Below are 21,576 nucleotides of genomic sequence, written 5' to 3'. Positions count from 1 at the left end.
TTTGACTTTTTTTATATGTGGGCAACAAATTTTATGAAAAATTGAAAAATGTAGGTGCGAACATAATTTATCGTATTTAATATAAAACGATGACTACGAAAAGCGAGTTTTTTGTGTGCCTGTTAGGTATTATGCGCGTGTTTCCCACATTCAAAATACGTTAGTCCGTTACGAGAAAATCGCATTTTCCTTATTTTAATATCAGAATGCCCGAGCTGAATAAAATATTATTTTCTTTTGAGTTTCCACGTGTCTAGTTCCGAACTGCTTGATAGGCAAGGCATGCGTAAGGACCCCCATGACGGTCACGCGTCATGTGCGGGATTTTCAAAGTCATAAAACGGAAAGAACTCGGCCCTTGTTGAGGTTTCCCGTTGTCAAACAATGCGAAAGAAGCCATACGAAATCGGAAAACAAACAAGCACGTGCATATCCACACTTCCTTAGCCTTTATATATCGCATATTTCTCTATTATGTATTTCTCGGTCTGGACATTTATTTCCTAATATTGCTATATTGTCACGTCCGCATAGTCGCACACTGACGCACATATTGATGGGTTTTCACTGATGTGAAAGCCGTCTTTCGGCTTAGAGAAATTTATTTTCAAAATTGAAACTCTAACTGGATATTAATATAAACTACATTCTATATTATATATCTAATCCATACAAATTTATTACAAACATATCATGATTCTATTATTAATTGATATCTTTGTTAATTTAGGTTGGATAAATAATACGTTTATGAATATCGCTTGTTTAATTTAATTAAACTTATTTTTTTTTAATATATTATATCATATATCGTCAAAACATATTAAATATTAATTTCAAACTCAATTATAAAATAATTGGACCAATGTTGCATTTTTGGTCAAACATTTTCTATTAAACAAATTAACTATTCCACAATTAATAATTCATTTAACAAATTCTACTAATAATTATAAAATTTCAGGAAAATTGAATTAGTGTTAGTTAATAGAGATTTTATGATGATCAAATCGAACAAATAATGTAATTCCAATCTAATAGTCAGTTGTGCATTAAAAACACTGATACTATTCAAATATTAATAAAAAATATTTTATGATTTTGAGACCTATAATTAATAGAAAAATAGCTTTACAACCGTTTCCTATATTCATAAAAAATTTAAGGAAACTGGAATTAAAAAATTAAAATTGTAAAAGTCCATTTTTGACATGCTTAAGATCGTATTTACTGAAACACAGAACACTGGGGACGAATAGTTTTTAGTGACGAATCTAAAATCAATTTATAAAAAATTGATGGTTCTGCTTAGGTCAAAATATCCTACGCGATAAAAATTACATAGAAAATTTGTTCACACAGTAAAACATGATATGAGTATACTTCAATTCCTCTGGGCTAGGTCCCCTTAAACTAATTTAGATACAAAGATTTATTAAAAATCAATTTACTTATATTTCAAAAAAATCTCTTTCAAAATTACTATATTTATTTCCAGCTAAATTCAGAAAAATATATGTAACACATTATAGAATTAGAATATAGTAATTTTTATAATATTGTTCAACAACAATAGTAAATTAATATTATTTCACATTAAATAAAATGGTTATGCCTAAAATATTTAACATTTTAAAAATTTGGTGTAATATTGACCGCGCAATCGACTACTTTTTTTTAACTTCCGCTACTGAAAAATTGTTTTCTAGACATCTTTAATAAATGCTCTTCAGTGATGAGCTCTTAATTTTAAAGGTCATCTTAGTTTTCTATTTTTTCTTCAGTCCCAAGTGGCTAAATCCCATTACTCACCATTACTTGATCGTTCAGAAAATTTCTATTTATATTTTTTGTAGGAAATTGAACGCTTTACAAAAAAGATATCTCACAATTTTTATACAACTCTTACCATTTAGAAGATATCAGAGGTCAAAATTTGAAGTATTTCTGAAATTTAATATATTATACTATACATTTTTAAGTAGCAAGAAATTACTTTAATATTTTTATTTATACACAAAAATATTTTTTAAAAATCTATTTCTCAAACTTAGTTTTTGGATGTCATATTAAAAGTAAGAAAGAGTTTTCTATAAATTAAATACAATAAGAATAAACTTGATATTCAGTATCTTAATTATTTTTTACAGTTTCAATTTACTTTCTATAAAAAAATGAAACTAATATTTAAAATTTTCTTAAATTGATATATATTAAGGTAGGCCAAAAAATCGACTATTTTTTTAACTGAAAATTTCTACACTATAAATTTTTAAATAGCAAGAAATTATTTTAATGTTTTTATGTCTACTTAAATATTTTTTAAAAATCTATTTCTCAAACTTAGTTTTTAGATATTTGATAAAAGTAAGAGTTTTCTATAAATTAAATACAATAAAAAAACAACTTAATATTCAGTAACTTGATTATTTTTTACATTTTCTATTTACTGATAATTTTAAGAAAAATGTTACAAATATACTATGTATTTCTAACAAACTTTTTTCTATAAAAAAGTGAGAATATAGTATCCTATTTTTATTTTTAAAATTTTCTTGAATTGAAATTTTTACAAAATATTATTAGACTTTCTGACTAGGGTGAGCGTTTCAACTTCCGCCACTAGAAAATTGATTCCTAGATATCTTTATAAAATGCTCTCCAATGATGAGCTCTTAATTTTAAGGCGAAGGTCTTTCTTATCTTAGTTTTCTATTTTTTCTTCAGTCCCAAGTGGCTAAATCCACATCTCGCCATTACTTGATCGTACAGAAAATTACAAAAAAGGTATCTCACAATTTTTACATAACTCTTACCATTTAGAAGATTTCAGAGGTCAAAGTTTGAAGAAATTTTTTTCAGTACAATTTTTAAGTAGCAAGAAATATTGTTTAAAAACCTATTTCTCAAACTAATTTTTAAGATATTTGATAATAGTAAGAGTTTTCTATAAATTAAATACAATAAAAAAACTTTTAATAATTTTAAGAAAAATTACAGAAATATATTATGTTTTTTTGACAATTTTTTTTATAAAAAAGTGAAAATATAGTTTCCTATTTTTATTTTTTAAAATTTTCTTGAATTTAAATTTTTACAAAATATTATATTTTCTCACTAGGGTGGGCGTTTCAATACTCCCGAATTTCCATAAATCGGACAAAAGGCAGGGCCTTGTGTGTGAGAGAATCCATTGAAACCGAAGAATAAATTTCTGGTTGGCATCCTTAAAAAGTGTTTCCCGCTTGTTACAGGTGTACCTCGTCGGACATATGGCCCCCGGCTCGAACGAACGACAAAGGGGACCGGCACAAGCCCACGCCATGTTCTCCGATCACAACAACAAAAGGTACCTGAAACTGGTGCGGAAATATGCCGCCATCATAGTGGGACAATTCTTCGGTCATTTGCATTCCGACACTTTTCGGGTGATATATGGAGAAAACGGTAAGTGGTTCCTTTGTGTCTGATCGAATCAATTATTTATGTATAGAGATTCGACTCCCGAACGATTGAGCCGATAAGTTTTAAAAAACAACGCGACAAACGATTTAGTAGGGACGACATCCAATTTGCACTATACAAGCAAGTTTCATCGCTAAATTGATTCTTATTTTTTTAAACTAGCGGAGACGAAATTTAAATAAAAAAATAAGGGACATCCAGTAAAATATCGTAAAAATGTAAATCCCCATATGGTAAGTATAATGGAGACGCTAAATCCAAGAGAACAACCCATTTTATAAATATACATTTCATTTTTATTTTAAAACCTAAGAAATGTATCCGCCTTATCGTGCTGAAAAACGCAATTTAAAATTCCGATGAACGTAAAAATGAAATAACACGCGCAGCAGAAAAATTTATTCCAACGTAAATCATGTTGGTGCAGTAAGGGTTAGGTCGTCGATTTTTAATTAACGTGCTGATTAAAGTACCTGAACATTATTCAGACGTGACATTCTGTCACAAATCGAACTTTGTCGGGACATAAAATCGTCGAAGCGTGCTGAAAGCGAGATCGATCAACGTATACGAAATTGTCTGACAAATTCTTGTCGATGCTAAAGTGTCCACATTAGATCGCAGCGAAACAGTTTACACACACTATCTAAGCCGGATTATTTCGAAAGTTCGAGACGAGATTAGCGATCAGGTTTTTGATTTATTGAAAAGACAGATTTCCAAACTAGGGTTTTGTTTTGCAGAAATAGATTTAATGGATTGCTTCGATGTATAGATAGAGAAAACGATAATATTTTTGATGTATTGTGTGTTATAAAAATATTTTATTGGGCCAGTTAAATATTTACTGACTTTTTACTTACATCGATGTCAAAAGTATGGAATAATTAACAAAAAATGATTATGTGTTAATCTCGGCTTAATAAAAATACTTTGTCAATGTATTTCTACATTATTTGCGTTTACATTTTTGACATTGAAGAAAAAGAATGGAATACTTTTTAATTTTATAAGAAATTAATTTTGTTTTCGTGTATAAAGATGGGTAAGAACTCTAGATGAACTGAATCAACGCCAGATTTCAGAAAATTAGTCAAGGTGTGTGTGAATCAGACGAATATCGCCGAACAATTCGATTAAATCATCAAGGTAAATTAACAGGGAAATATCCCAAGTTTTCGGTGTAAATTTCGTGTATATGAAAATAAGAAATATATTTTAAGGAAAAATTAAATTTTACAAACTATCATATATAATTGTTTCTATTTTATTTAAAAAATATATACACTATAGCTCATATGTAGAGCAACAAATTAAAAAACAATTATTTTAGGAAGGAAGGAATGATTCTTTTTTTAATTTAAATTAATTTTATAATTAAACATTTTATAACTCATTTATTTATTTACATCCAATTATTCAAATCTGATGGCATTTCATGGGTGAGAAATTAATGAAAGGTGTAATCCTAGGTACACTAAACCTACTGGGAAACACGGGGGTAATGGCGTTATGGTTTGGGGATGTTTTTCTGGGTTTGGCATGGGCCCGCTGGTTAAAATAAACAGGATACTGTGTTTATGGTGACTTTCTGGAAAAGAAAAATTTCTAAAGTTGCTCTACATATGAGAGATTGTGTCACACATGTTAGGTCGTAAATATGCAGACATATTTTTATTTTGAATTAAAAGTTTCCTATAAAATTAGTATATTTAAAAACACATCACTGTTTTGATAAAAAAATAATTTAAAAAAATTTTTTATAGATAGAAGATTTATAATATTACACTCTATACTATAACATTCATTAACACAATTTTAATATGATTAGATCTATTTAAAGTTGAGCTCAAATACGTATAATTAATATGTGGGATAATTTTCTTTTCTAAAATCAAATAAATTATTGAAAAAGAAATGTTTTAAGTCAATTTAATATTTTTCTTTAATATTATCACAGCTACTTAATAATCAAACAGGAGAGCTTTCTATAATTCAATAAATGTATTTTATTAATTTTGAAGCACGTACAAATTTAAATTAAACAATATTTTTGTGCAAATAAGTAAGTGGAAATCTATTATTGTCTCTGAATGTGCAGTAACTATTTAGTATTCAAGATGTGACATTATCCTGATAACGGTCCGTTCGCTTTACGACTTTCTGATAGATTTCGCACACAACACTTGAATCTCACATGTCAAATTTGACCTTCAGTTTAACATAGATCGATTGATTCTCTGATTGATTTTATGCACATATATATTTCAAGATATTTTTAATGATAATTTAGCCTGTTTAATTGTGCCAGTAACGCCTGCTGTTTTGAAATTATACAAATTTACAAACGAGACTAATCACACGATAACAGTCAATTATATTATTATGGCAGTATTAACTATATTATTATTTATTGGAGTATGTAAGGGCAATCAAAACACTATCAAATCAAATCGTTTATTGATTAGCACTGTAATAGATTGTTACGGCCCACTCTGATTATTGGCGACATAATCAGGCTATTATAATTATAATCCATAAATATTCAAATTGGTAGCCAAGTTTATGTGGTTTAAATTTATAATTGTGACATAATTTAGGAGTGACAAAGTTAATATATTTTATAAAATCTTTATAAAGAAAATTAATATGGAGGATTAATATTCCACTTGAAAATGTGTTTAAAACATAAAAATGTCGCAACTGATTGGGTTTAATTACTAAAAATAATTAAAAGTACCGTGGATTGGTTTTAAATAAATTAATTGAATTATACGAGTTTAAAATATTTTAAAAGTGTATTTGTACACTTCGCTCTTTCTTTTTAATTTAATTAAAAATTATTTTTTATCACCTTGAGCCTAAATTGAAATTAATATTTTTCCTCGAAATAACGAATTAATTAAGGTCGGATGGAAAAAACCGAGACAACGTGAATCAATGAAGTTTATAACAGGGGCAAATTTTGTACAGGCTAACCTAGATACAAAACGGAGTTAATTCAATTATTTCCCATTAATATTCAATTGTAAATTAATTTAAAAGCCGCCTTAAACTTCGCCCTTTAAGTTTATTCACTAATTTCTCCCCCTTTTTTTAGGGTCTCCCATAATTGCCACTGCATTACTCAGAGTTATTTTAGCTGATTAAAAACTACAATTTTATATTGTATAATTTTCGTCTGGAAGCACACTCAGCTTAATGAGAACAGACTTTCACCTGAGAATCCTTACCGCAAGTAATTAACCGAAAAAGAAATTCGTGAAACGTAATAAATCATTATTTTGATCTCGTCAAGCCTCCTTAAATTGCTAGTGACTCTTCAATCTCCCTCACAGTTTTACGACGGATCTTTCAGAACGGAATCGCGAAATGGTTTATGAGTTTTAACACAGCAACAAACGTATTATTGTTCACGAATGAGATGGTTCAGCAACATAAGCCGATATAGACTTTGTAATTTGATAATGAAACTTATTAATATAATTCCGTGCGCCCCGAACGAACTACTTTAGTAACTGATTCAACTCAAGTAGTTTCTTGATGTATTATTGAAATACGTCCATTAGCGCTCTACTATACACAATCCATTGTTATTGTGATTAATTATTCCACCGAATTAACGGCGAAGTTTGCGGGACCTTGTTCAAGTTTCGATATTTGACTTCGTTGACAATGTCCCCTCAGAACTTCGGCCCAACTCCGCAGTCAGTCCACATACTGGTACCAGTTCCTCAACTTTATGTGTTTTACCGTATCCACCAAACAAATATCAATGTTTGGCGTATTGGGAATAATGCTACGAGTTTCCTGAATATTATAAATATTCTGTATTTTAATAAGAGCGAGGATAATAAAAAATGTTGATCTTCCATCAACAAATGTTTTATTTTGTTTTGGTTAAATTTCTTTCAGTTATTATATTTATATTACATTATTATTTATATTTATAAACTAGTCACAATGAAATAGGTATCACTTCATAAAGTTATTGAAATTTTTTATTTAATAATTAATCGAAACGAAATTTTGATCATTTTGAGCAAAGCTAACGCTCGTATAAAACAAATAAATTTTACAGAATTTAATAGGGTTTAACAAAAATGAATATATAAGCTAATATTAAAATTAATGTAACATTATAAAATGTCGAAAAATTAAAGATATCCCGGCGGACCAAGCCTTGAAGTACATTGTTCCATTCTCTATGAAACAGTTGAGATAATTATGAAGGTATAAAGGTAGAATGTCCCAAAATTGTTCGGATTCATATTAGGACTATTTGCTGGCCACCCCATAACTCCCAAACTATGCTCTTCAAAGAAATTTTGCACAACTCTGGCAGTGTGTGGTCTTGCTTGATCTTGTTGTAGGGATATCGTCAAGGTATCGCCTGGCTGTCAGAGAATCGTTCACCAAGACATGAAGGACTGTACATCAATTTGAAGTTATATCGCCGCATACCAATACAGATCGTCCTCCAAAAGCTCTTCTCTCAGCCTGTTTGTCACGTATATCTGCGATCGAACTTCTTGCAGAAATGAGAAGGGTCTAACAATTTCACCTCGACTGAAATGTCTTCTTTGTAAAATAGGTCATCCAAGAGCATCGTTGTTCATGACATAACAGGAAAAATAATAAAATTATATATTCATTATGTTCCGTAAACGGTTCGATCCTAACTAATTAAATGAACAAATTCCATTAGCGTTAAACATATTTACTGTAACCCGATTAATAAAATTTAAGTCGGCGCTCGTACTAATTGCATTCCCGGTATCTGATTTTGAACTACGTTGTTGGAACTCCTTACACCACCAATTATTTATCTATATACTACATGTATCGTACCGTAAATTATGCGGTGGTTGTATTTTAGTCGGAGATTCTCCACGAAATGTTTAGAATTAAAACAATGGAATAATAAATGTAATTTCGGAAATAGCAAGTTTTCATAATAAATTAGAACGATGCAACTTGTTAATTAAACTTACCCTCTTTTGTTCCAACCTATTCAAATAATATCGGAACAGATTAATGGTTATTGGAAACAGATTATATATTGATCCCCTGTTAATGGGATGTAGTTTAATTTCATTTGACTAGGTCTCCCGGATTAGAGAATGAAACTACTTCTTTACCTAGATAGATACTTTTTTATTATGAAATATCATATTTTATTCAAGATGGAATTAATAAAATATTTGTTTTGGAATTAAGTCTATGTTAGGTTTCAAGTGACTGTAAAATGAATTTTTGGCAATAAAAACCATTTAAAATAACCATTTTAAATGTTTTTTTAGATTTATAATGTGTATTTTTCTGAAATATTTAGAACGATGGGGGTAATAACTGATTAATTATCATCAATAAATTTAATGAAGATAACTTATTCAAATATCACTGATTCGTTTTACTTTTTTACCACAATTGATTTATTATAAAAATAATCCATTTGGCATATTCTTGTAGTAAATCACTTGTTCAATACACGCTTATCTACATTGGCTCCATTTTTAAGATATTGCCGCAAGTTTTGGGATCTTGCCAACATATTTTACAGTGATTCATATGCAATTATGGCGGCATTATTCAACTCTAAAAGGTGAATATGTACTCGTCAGTTTTGAACACTTTGTAAAATGTAAAATTACAAAAATGATTATACATATTTTATCCGCGATATGTACATTATTACAGTATTTTCAACAGTTTCAAAGGAAGGAAAATGCAACTTGTATCTCAAAATGTGTATTAAAATTAATTTTAAAAATTACATACATTTGATGTATAGATGATTCCTATATACTATATATATATAGTCGAATAATGGGAATATTACAATGAGCCGTTTAATCTACAACAAAATAATAATCAAAATTTAAACTTTCGAATAACCAAAGTTTGCATTCATATTTTTAATCGTCAACAGAAATGTCCGTACAAAAAAAAATTATCTACCATCCGACACTTGTTTGTAGTATGAAAAGTTTCTTTTACATCAACTGCGCAAATTCCAATTTACTTATAATGGATGAATCTATTTGAATATTTTTTTTTTGAACGAAATAAATAAATGATTTTTATTATGTATTCTTAGACGTTGAAGCAAACGAACGATTTAAAGTAAGCTGTCGTGTTGATTTAAATTATATTGATTCACTTTTATGTAAATTAATATCAAGACGCTGTGTTAACTAATTTTTCTTTATAATTTGACGTATAAAATCAATACCAATTTGTCTTAGGAAAAAGGTACGTAAAAATAAATTACCACTTTGCTATAATATTAATATTAATAATAACGAATTAGGCTCTAGGCCATCAATTAGCATCAACCACCTTGATAAAAAAGTAAGACAAAGCTTTTTTCCGTTGCAACATCTTTCTATTTAACACCGACTACCATGTTTTTTTACACTGGTCCAAGAAATTAACGCAACACTAATAATTATTGATTCTTATTAATATTTTCTGAAAATGGGGAAAATAAAGTTTATTTATAATTGTTACATAAAATCTTTAAAAATATTTTTCTAATAAAGTTAAAAATTATTGAAATTTGATGTTCATAAAAAATAAAAAATTGACCTTAATATGGGGTAGTTCCACCTCTACTTCGAATAACTGCCTCATACTCAAAATCGGAGTTCGAATTTCATTTTGGTTTAAATTATCCGAAATTTTGAGAAAAAGGCGCCTTAAACTCTCCCAAGAATGTGCCATTTCATATCTTGTAAAAACTTGTACACACTTTTTAGAAGTCATATACCTAAATAGATAAATTTAGAGATAATAATCTAATAACACTTTAATTTCTTGGAACAGTGTATAAAGGTACCCCAATTCTATAGTATACCAACATTTCTGGCATAAATATTATTTATGAAAAGAACTAAAAAAATGAGGAAATATGACCCCAATAATATACTTAAAATTTCTGAAATGAAAACAGACTTTGTAATAGGTGAATGTGGTGTGTGATGCTCATATCAACAAAATATGCATTTATCACATAATCCCGGAGTTAATAATAATATAAGAGAGTTGATTATGTATCGTAGTTAATATTGTTATCGAAATACATAATTCGACTGCACTCTCTTTAATGCACAGATGCAATCGTATCCATTAAATGTATGCATTTTCGCATAAACTGTTGTGCTCAAGCAATTGCCTTTATCTATACAGTGGGATTTCATTGTGATTGTGTATATTATAATGTATTAATGCCATAATAAGCTCTATTCAATTAAAATGGCTTACAGCTAATGATATTGATACAAAGTAATGTTAGATGTTATTATTATGCATGTACAATGGTGAAGTAATACGCTGATTTTGGAAATTATAATGGAGTACTAATATACAATGTATGTAATCAATAATTTCTAAAATAAATAAACAGTGCCGTTATACAATTTCAAACGGGGAGACGGCCAGTCGGGTATTGTTAGTGAAGGAAGTAGTGCAAAGAAATTTGTTTTGTCTGTTAAGAAATGCAGTTAATGCAAGATGTCCCGGTGATAAATTCGACGTATTACACGAAACAAAGTTTTAATTTTATCGCAAAGAAAGATCCATTGTTCATCTGGTCTTAACAACTTTGGCGAACAGCCATCAACCCAAAAAGGATTTATTTATGACCGTAATAATAGATCTGTACACAAATAACTCAAAAATAAAAACAATGTCTTGATGTGAAATATGTATGAAATCTGGAACGAACGGGCGAACGGAACAAATAAGGGAAATGTTTCGTAGACATTTTTTGCACGTTCCCGACGGTCCGAAAACATAAATATTAAATTATTTATTGCAACAAAAATTTTATACGCAGGACAAAGTTACACACAATTTTTCATCATCAAAAATATATTTCGTACACTTATGGCCCGGGAAGTTTTTTATGAACGTTCGCGCCACGTACAGACGGTTCAGTAATAAAATTTTATATGTATCGTAAATATACTGCTAATACTAGAAAATCTTGCGAAATGAAAACGCTTCCGTTACCTACTACTTCACCGGTTACTATACTAAAATAGCAGTGCGTGTTAAGGAAAACAATTCCTCTATCCACTTATATTAATTTTGAACTTTTTACTGTCAAAAACAAACTGTATCAATGTTTCTAAATATTAAATATTTTGGCTTACGACACTGTTCACAGTTTATAGAATGAAAATGTTTTGTATTAATTAAGGTTCCTTAACGTTTTCACCTTACGAGTGATTTTATATATTAATATTTTCACCTGAAAACTTTTCTAATATTTATAAAGCATTGTTATTTAACTTAGCAGTTATAATTTACATTATATTAATATATTCGTAAAAATATTTTTTTAATATTAACATATCCCTTACTCAAATATTAAAATATACAGTAATTATAACAACTTATTTATATTGAAAATATGAGCTATACTATTTGAATTGGATGTTATATGTACCTATAATGTTTATTGTTTTTTCTGCTAATGTTGTGTTTACTATGCAACTGCTCAATCTAATTTTATTTTTTAAAAAATTAATTTTTAATTTTCAATGAACAAAATTATACTAACTTTTGCCCGTTCCAATCTTCAGATATCAGTTCTATAGAAAACTTGAGGAATCACTTTTATAACCAAATAAAAATTTTACAAATATAAATGAAATTATCGCAGCAATATAAGAAGTTTGAAGGAATATAAACTTCGTATATTCGAGAAATGATTGAGTCTACATCAGAGAGACGAGCCAAAATTAAAAAAAAATATACAAAATGGTAATATTAAATTAAATAACACAGATTAAATCACTAAAATTACTTTTCAAATTTAAAGCTACTATATATATTTTTTTAACAGTTCAAATAGAGGCTTGTTTTATCTATTCCAAAATAGTTTCATACATTAAAAAAAAATTCTCTCATTTATACCAACATTTTTGTCTAGATATATTTTTAAATTAAATTTTTCATAAGTTTTAAAAATTTTATATTCTAAAATACTTTTTTATATTACAAACATAATAATAAAAAATAATTTTCAATAATAAGTGTCTATATGAAATGGAAAATATAATTGAACAAAAAAACGATTTTTTTAAATATGTATATGAAAATGGGGAAATAAAATATGTTTATCTATGATTTAAACATTTTAAAAATGTATTATTACCTTCCCATTGAACGCGTAATATTTAAATGATGTTGTAATTTGCATTGCATAAATATATTCGTAGAGATATTTTATTAAATTTTCGATAACAATTTCTGTATCATAGTATGTTAAAATTCACGCAAATATTATTCTTTGCAATACTGCAATATTAAAGAGAGCTCTTTAAAATTTGTACAAAACATTACAAACGAGGTTTAAATTTACGTATATAATTTAAAAAATTATTAAATAATAAATTTAATTTAATTTTCAATGGAACTAAAATCTAATAGTATTAATATGATGTGTGTATGTGTTATAAAATATAAAAACTATTAGTTTCTCAAAATTTTAAAGCCCATTATGCATTGAAAGTCACAGAATTAAATATGTTTATACCCTTATATTTCTAAAGGTGCCTTTTTAACTTCATCACGAATGGGGGTGCATCGAAATAACTGGAGTTTCAAAAGAAACAAAACTGTTTTGTATCCCTTTTTCATTAAAACAGTAGGAGTTCCGCCTCTTTTAAATAGCACTAGAGGCTCGTTGACTTTAATGAACTTTGTTTCCATTGATCTAATTTCGGTGAATGGATGCCCGATGAACAAACTTTTCTGTTACGTTGACATTTTCTTGAATCCATAAAAGAAACCGGATAAGAGGTCTTAATATGTTTCATTTTTGCCCTGTACTACATCATTAGCCACAAAGTTATCGACTTAGTCATTTAAAAATGATCGATTGAGGATGGTTGTGGAAGAAGGTTCGCAGTGTTTATTCAGATAACCGGATGTGCGTGGTCATGTTGGTGTTTACCAATATTCGAATACACGAAGATATTTGTGAAAGGGCATATTAGAAATTCTATTTGCATTCCTCAAAGGTACACACCATCACTATACTGATCATGCCGGCTCCAACTTCAAATTACTGATTAATTTAGCTTAAGGCATATCGTTTACAAAGGATCACGCATGAAAGCTTCCTATATAAATTTTGCTTTATCGGGAAAGTGAATTGCACATTCCAATTTGTGTAGACGGGGCAAGAATTTTGATTAAGATTTTATTGTTTTTACTCTTTCGTTCGCCCTCATCTCACCTCGTAACTTTGATTTACCTACACGGAATCGTTGTGTGTTTGATAAGTTGAACAAGTAAAGTTTGCCAGTTTCGCAACCTAAAAACAATTTTCTTAAAACCCGCCACGTGCCATAACGTAAAACAATTTAACTATGTTGGCGAACAAGCGCCAGTTTTAAAGATTTTCGCGCAGTAAACTGACAGAATATGACACAGTATATCACATCAATCTCGAGCAACTCACGCCCGCCATTTACGTCGAACGAGCCCATTTGTTAATTTGTTGCGGGTAAATCAAAGTTTCTTCGGCGTTTCCCCGTCTCCAATCTTAAAACATTGCCTTTGACGTTTTAATGGTCCAACTTTTTACCGTATCAATGATGAAAGTGTCTCCGCTATGATTTATTAATGCGGTTAAATTACATTGCACGTTATTTACTTGTAGGTAAATCTATCTCCTTGAAAGTTTTTAGTTCAATTAAATTCCTTCGCTGTGCACTTTTAGCTGTCGTCAAATATGCATGTATTTAATCTGTGGATCGTCACCTAAAAACGAATGTATAAAGTAAGACGTTCATAGTTGAAAACAACAGAGTAAACGTTGGAAAAGATGTTCGAAACAAAAAGCAAATGTGCCAAAACAGCCACAGAAAGTAGGTAATGTTTATGTATGACTGTAAAATTCATGCAGTTATTTCCCTGTCTCGAACGTGAGTATTTATTATTGCAGCTAGTGCTAAGCGATTTAAAGATTAGACCACCCCCACAATTTTCGGAAGGAAATGTATTCGAATAACAGTTTTCCGGGTCTGATTGCTCTCAACACATTTAACGAGAAACATGATATTCTCGGATATATGCAGTACGTGGTACATTGTCTTCCACAATCTTATACAGTTTCCTTTGCCACAGCAGGAGGAAAAATACCGTTTCAGAGTAGGTATTAGAATTTCCCTAATGCATACTAAGGTTGATTAAATTTCTAAAAATATATAATCGATTATTATAGACACTTGCATGCTACACCCCTGGGTAACGCAACTTCATCCTGTTCAAGGCAATTTACAATTGTAAAACGTTCTAAATGTGTTCGATAAAAAGTGCAATAAATTCATTTTAAATTTGCTTCGATGGAATTCTGTTAAAGGAATGAAATAAATTCAGTGATATCATTAGAATATTTAACAATGGTGCAATTTATTTAAAAAAGTAAATTAGTTTTATCGCTATGATTAATCGCTCCTCATTTGCCTTGAGCTTTTTTAACGTAGACATGAAGAAGAAAATTCATTAATTAATTTAAAGAAGTGGGACTTATTAAAATTTTCCAAATAAGTAGTTCCTGACAAAAAAATATAAATTAACATGTCAAATTCATTTGAAATTACTTTTGCTGGGCTGATATTGAACGGAACCCAAGCCAACAAGTTTGAGATCTTAAGAAAAAGTGTGGTCAAATGTAAAAAGCCGATTTAAAACTCTATTCAGTAAAAGTTTTTAAGTTCTCAACTTTGATTACAGAAAGCCCAGTTGCATCAGACGAGACGCTGTTCTTTGTTTCACAGATTTGAATAGACAGACTTATTACTTCCAAAAACTATAGAAAAACGAACAGACAAACTATCCTTGTGTTCATTAGTGTAAAAAGACATTTCTAATCGCAGTGTTTCATTTAAAAGTCGTAGAAGTGTGTAATTAAATTTCTTTGTCTGTTCAATGTTACATTGAATTAAAAATTAATTAAAAAATTTCACCTGATCCTCGGTCTTAATATTATGTGAATAGAAAAAACTAATTAAATACTAAAGGATTCTCTTATATTTAACGCCACTTTGGCTTTTCGAATTTAAAACTCTATTTATTCCTTGAATGTACATCTCTATTTTAAGATGGATCCAGTTTCTATAAGTATTCCCTTCGGTTTGCATTAAAGCCTTAATAAAAGACTTAAAAATGCACGTAAAGTTTGCAATAAACATTAATTATTTTCAAAACTCTTTAATCTTTTCTTTTATGATGCACTTTCCCGGTTAACAAATAGAGGTAAACATACAAACCTTTAACCTCGGATTTAAGCGAAGATGGTGAATTGTTTTGTATGCTCGATCCAGAAATGCAACGTTAAATTTTTATGCCTTATTCAAAGCACTGCATGTTCCACGTATTTAAAAGTCAAAACCCAGTTACCTAATTGCATTAGAATGACTCGACGATTTCAACAAAAGTTGTAATTTTATAAAGTTTCGTGTGTTAAAATAACGACGTAACGAATTCAAAGTAACAAGAATGAATCTGTAGATTATTTTATTGTCCGGCATTAATATTAAAATAAAATTTTATTACGAGTTAAATTTAATAAATTTATTGCATCCAATTTAAGATAAATGTGATTGAATGACTAACGCTTTAATCTGATAGTTGAAACGGGAGCAGCGAAATCCGGTTGCAGCAGTGGAACAAGAAACCGCCGCCGACAAAGCCTGAGCGAATATTCGGGATGGCGCACCGCGTACACATTCACCGTTCGCCGTCTGGCACAACACGGTTCCAACGAACTGAATCACCACTAACAAGATACGATGTCCCGGTCTTAATCTCCGCACAGAGCCCGGTGTATAGTGAACATCCCTTACAAAGTCCAAACAACATTAATGCATACTTAACTGTATCCTAAAGACTAACTAAGTTCTATAACTATCGCGGGTGTACTCCTTAATGCATTGATTAAAGGATCAGCAGTATAACTCCGCATTTATGTTATAATATCTATAATAGATTTATGAATAAACATAGGTGCCCGCGACTTTTCTTTAATGAGCGGCCGGGGACGCAACTTTTCAAAGCCTTCGCCAAAGTATTATGCGTGGAATAATAAGGTTCAGATTATGCATATGTAATTAGCTAAAAGTTTCAAACGTTCAATATTTTTCTTTGTATAAATACCCTGTTAAAATTATTATAATTTTTATTATAAAAAAGTTGTTTTCATTAAAATAAAAATTATAAGTAGGTTTGTGAATTTTTATTCAAACAAAAAATCTTTAATTAATATTATCAGTCATTATCACTTTAATTTTACTATAATAATACTTACTAATATAGTAATTATATAATATACAATAATAATATAATAAATTAGTTTTGTTATATTAAAGATAATTATCTAAATTACCAAAGAGTGAAATCCATTTATTAGATTAATATATTAATATTTATAGCAATTACTATGCATAATAAGGTGTCCATTATTTATTAAGTTAGTTTTTTACACTTTAATATTATCTAATTTATTCATTCACATTGCCAAAACATACTTAGTATTGGGTATATTTTTACACATAACACGTCAATTACATTTTATTAAAAAAAAATAACCAAAATAATTTTCATTTATTTAAAGTTTATTTAAATTGAGAATTGCGCATTCGCCATTTTTATAACTGAATTGTTGATTGTTGTTGAAGAAAAAAAATTATTTTTAAGAGTATTCCGAGTATTAAATCAATTACGTCTCAACTCCATACTTTATCCATAAAAAAATTTCTTATTAAAGTGAAAATTGTTCTTCATTTAACCAGACTGTTTACATCCACCATTTATTCAACTATATTATTTGTTATATATTATATATTATTATATATATATTATTATCAAAATATTTTAAAATTATTTAAAAAACTATAAGTAATATTCAACTGAAATAACAATTTTCATTTATTTCAAAGTTTTTTACTTAATCAAAAGTTGACGCATGTTTATGACTGAAGATATAACTTTCTTTTATGAGCTTTACATAATCACACCTCAATTGTGTTTAATTCATAAAATGATTTTTAACTAAGAAAACAATTTCCATTGTTCCAATATTTCTTTATCGAACCATAAGTGTGCATTCATTCCATTTTTATAACTAAATTTTTAGCAAAATGTTTCCTATGTTAAAATATTTTCTTTTAAAAACTGCAATTTACATTTACAAAATGTATAACGTATACTTATACTAATAAATATATTTTTACATAATTATATTTCAACTGCGTTTTATTCATAAAATAATTAATATTGAACTTAAAAAAACATCAGAAGTTGACTTATTATTAATTTTACGTTTAAATTTGTTTACATTAAAATCTTCCCCATTTTAAAATATTCGCTTTATAAAATATTTTCTAAAATAAAAATTATTTTAAGAGGTTACCTAGGTTTAGATATATTTTTACACAATTACATTTCATCTTCCTTTATTGATAAAATAATTCAAACAATTTTCGTTTATTCCAACATTTTTTATTGAACGAAGTCACCATTTTTTACGACTAAATATATTTGTCTAAAATATTCACATTAGAAAAATTAATAATATTTATTGTGAATTTATTTATTTATTTATTTTTTTTTTGATATTTCTTGGGAATTGAACATAAAAATCATATTAATTTTTTGTTTCATTTAGGCATCTACAGAATAGCAAAATTGTATTTTTCGGTTTAACATTTTACTTAAAGCAGCGTCCAGAATTAACAACAAGACCTGTAAATGTTATATTTCGATATAAAGGTGATTAAATTACACGTCCAATGGTCCATAATTCATTTCGATCAAATGAAAAATAGTTGGGTTATAGCTGATAAAACATCAAATCTATGAATTTATGTAAATTGTAAAAATGTATAAAAGAATGTTTCCACTTTTTTGACTCGTTTAATAAAATTTCATTCAATGAAATGAACAGTTTCACCATATTTACAACTAAATATATTTATTTACAGTTAAGTTAATATTATTTTAAAATATTCACTTGACACAAAAATTAAATTTAAGTTTATAAAGAATGTTTTAAGATAATATTTATTTTGAATTTGATTTTTTTGATATTTCTGGTGATCTGAACCAAAAATCATATTAATTTTTTTCTTTCATTTAGGCTCCCACCTAGAGAATGGCAAAATTGTGTTCTTCTGTTTATCATTTTACTTAAAGCGGTGTCCAGAATTAATATCAAGACCCGTCGTGATAAATGTTATATTTTGATGTAAAGGTGATTAAATTACGCATCCAGTGGTGCTAATAAAAATTCAAAGCTGTGAATTTATGTAAATTGTAAAAATATGTAAAATAATAATTCTATATTTTTGACTTGTTGTTGAATCAAAAAAAAATTATTGGTTAATTTCTCAGATTTAATTTCTATTTTCAAAAATTATAAACGTTTTGCATTGACAATTTTTAATTCAATCGTCCATTCTTAGAAAATTATTTAAAAATACCTTGACACATAGCTACATATAAAAAATGCGTTTAATATACCCACGTAATAATGAATAATTACAAACTATTATGCATCCGTTGTAAAGATAAAAAATTATAAGCACCCAGTAACACACACCGTTGACAACACATCTATAACTTTGTCAGATTTGCGATAGGCCTCTTGACGTGCCGACCCGCAATAAAACTTAATATTAAATATTACATTCCGCTTTTCTTTAACGAAAATAATCGTTAAACTTAAATGTCTACAAGCCACCATATGTCACAACACTTGACATGAGAACAGTAAAAGAACGTTATGTTTACAATGGTGGATTATCTAATCGCAATCTCCACGACCCTAACATTTTTGTAGGGTTAATTCCGTGAACTAACGTAGCATAAAGCGATTATATTAGAATAATTCAACCTAATGCGGATAATATTCAAATTCGTTTCGCACCTTCCAATGCGTAAATGCTCGGTGAGTGCAGTAAATTAACATTACATGGAGTGCAAACGTAATTTTCCGCAATCAATTTTACTGTCGTGCATGTGAGATTTTAATAAAATCATTTTTATGTCGCACATCGGATGCAACAATCTTTGTCATCTGTTTTACTGTAGCATACATATATAAAGAATTCGAAACGTTACGATATATTAAGGAGAATAGTAAATTTTTATTACATAAAAGAATATTGTGAAAGTGGCGCAGCATAAAATAATATATGTAAAATCAATAAGATTTTAGTGGAAAAATAAAAATTTGATTTTATCATAAATGTCGGAACATAATGTTGTTTTAGGAAAATGATCTAGAATATGCCCATAAAAGTTATATTTCCTTTTAGTATAATATATGTAATTATTTTATAATATTAAACTTAAGCTATAAAATACCACAGTCTGTTAATCATAACAGGATCTCAAACACAAATGGTTTTAGGGTTTTAGCTTGACGTGTAACAGTATTTAAGGAAATAGGAGACAAAAAGCCGGAACGGTTTTGTTATCCGATGGCAAAGGACAAACACCTTTTCACCGGTGTAACAAGTAGACAACGGTTCTTGACCTATAGGTCAAGAAAGTGGTCCAAAGTTAAAGTCTTTGAACTTCCAGCTAGTGAATACCGAATAAACGTTTCCCAAAATGATTGCGAAATTATCAACGTTTTTAATTGAGACAGGCGAACGAGAATTTTGAGCCGTTGAGTGCTGGCGTTAAATGGATTATTGAGCAAACAAGTGCTATTAATAATTCGATAGTGGGCAAACAAATTAAAATTAAGTTATGTCGCTTAACTACGTATTTTATATCCAATTAATTTGAAAGGTATCGTTTCATTATGACCTGTTATAAAGACAAACGTAAAATACTTTGGAGAAAAGTACATAAAACAAAGAAAGTTTGTAGGACGCGAGAAAATTTCGTCAGCCTTAAATCTGGAACGCATGAATGGAAGAATGCCGCTAAAATGAAATCCAGTAATAAAAGTTCAATATTGCTCTAGGATATAATGATCGGTGACCTGGTTAAATTTTATTGCAAACCTTTAAATTATACACAATACAATCGCGCCCCGCTCTTAACCGATTTCGCAGTGACACTTGATTAAGTCGACTGGCGACGACAACATCATCCTTGCAGTTTTATTTCACGACCCATTTTTCGACCGATATCGGAACCATTCCTATTGTGCTTTACGACCGATTGCCGACTAAAAAAAAAAATTCGCGTTAAACTTCGCGCATTTTGCTGTACATTCTTTTTTAATGTTATTGTTAGTGTTTATGGCTCTTAGGCAGGTATTTTTCAAAACATGGCGTTCAGTTATGTATGCTCGTGTGAGATAAAAACAGTTCATGTTTGGCAATGTTGCAAAACTGTCATAAACTTTCATTTATGCACCGGCATTAGTTCTAGCATAAACAAAAATGTGCTTGGCTTGCGATTCTGTTGCATTTTATCTATATTTTTAATGGCACAATTGACTAGGTAACAAAATAGAGCCACTTCGGAATATGTCGAGATGAAAGGTCAAATCGTATTTACATAATCCTGACAGAGCGTGGAATATGCACTAACAAATATTTTATTTCGAATTGCAATGCCATTCAGATGGGGATTGAAGCTGTGCAGTAACTTGAAATAAAACTCAGTGATATGTGAAATTGGTAGATGGTAACCGATACATAAATATGAGAAATGCAACTTGATACGATGTCTGTTTATCATATGAAAATGAGTTGAGGTATAATATATGCATAAACCTATTAAATGTCTTCGGAAAATATATGAATCTGTTTGAATTCGGTATATATGTTATCGGTAGTTTGGATTCGGAACAGTAGTTTGGGTAAATTATGGATTAAAATATTTCTGGTTCAAGTATGGCAATAAATCCGGACAATACATGGAGAACGGGAAAATATCGAGTTTCATTCAATTTATTCACGTATTCTAGTTATGTAGTGCCAATTTTGGATTATTTAAGACAAAATAAATTGGTTATTGTAAATCCACTTTAACAAAATTCAATTCATATACAGTAGTAGCCATGAATATAGTAACATTTCAAAAAGTTAAATATTGTGGACATAACTATTTTATTTAATATGAGCTGTT

At 28.9% G+C, this 21,576-nt stretch overlaps 1 protein-coding gene across 1 annotated transcript in view; it reads left to right on the top strand.

Moving 5' to 3' along the window:
* Window positions 1-21,576, top strand: part of LOC109599987 (acid sphingomyelinase-like phosphodiesterase 3b) — a 181,262-nt gene that overhangs the window by 150,113 nt on the left and 9,573 nt on the right. Inside the window, exon 6 of the mRNA XM_049965430.1 lies at window positions 3,255-3,447. Within this exon, the coding sequence (XP_049821387.1) occupies window positions 3,255-3,447 (193 nt within the window). The remainder of the gene's footprint in view (window positions 1-3,254; window positions 3,448-21,576) is intronic.

The sequence above is a fragment of the Aethina tumida genome, chromosome 3 (genome assembly GCF_024364675.1).
Source record: "Aethina tumida isolate Nest 87 chromosome 3, icAetTumi1.1, whole genome shotgun sequence".
Lineage (NCBI taxonomy): Eukaryota > Metazoa > Arthropoda > Insecta > Coleoptera > Nitidulidae > Aethina > Aethina tumida.
Note: the sequence above shows the minus strand (reverse complement) of the source record. Positions and strands in the feature narration are given on the sequence as shown.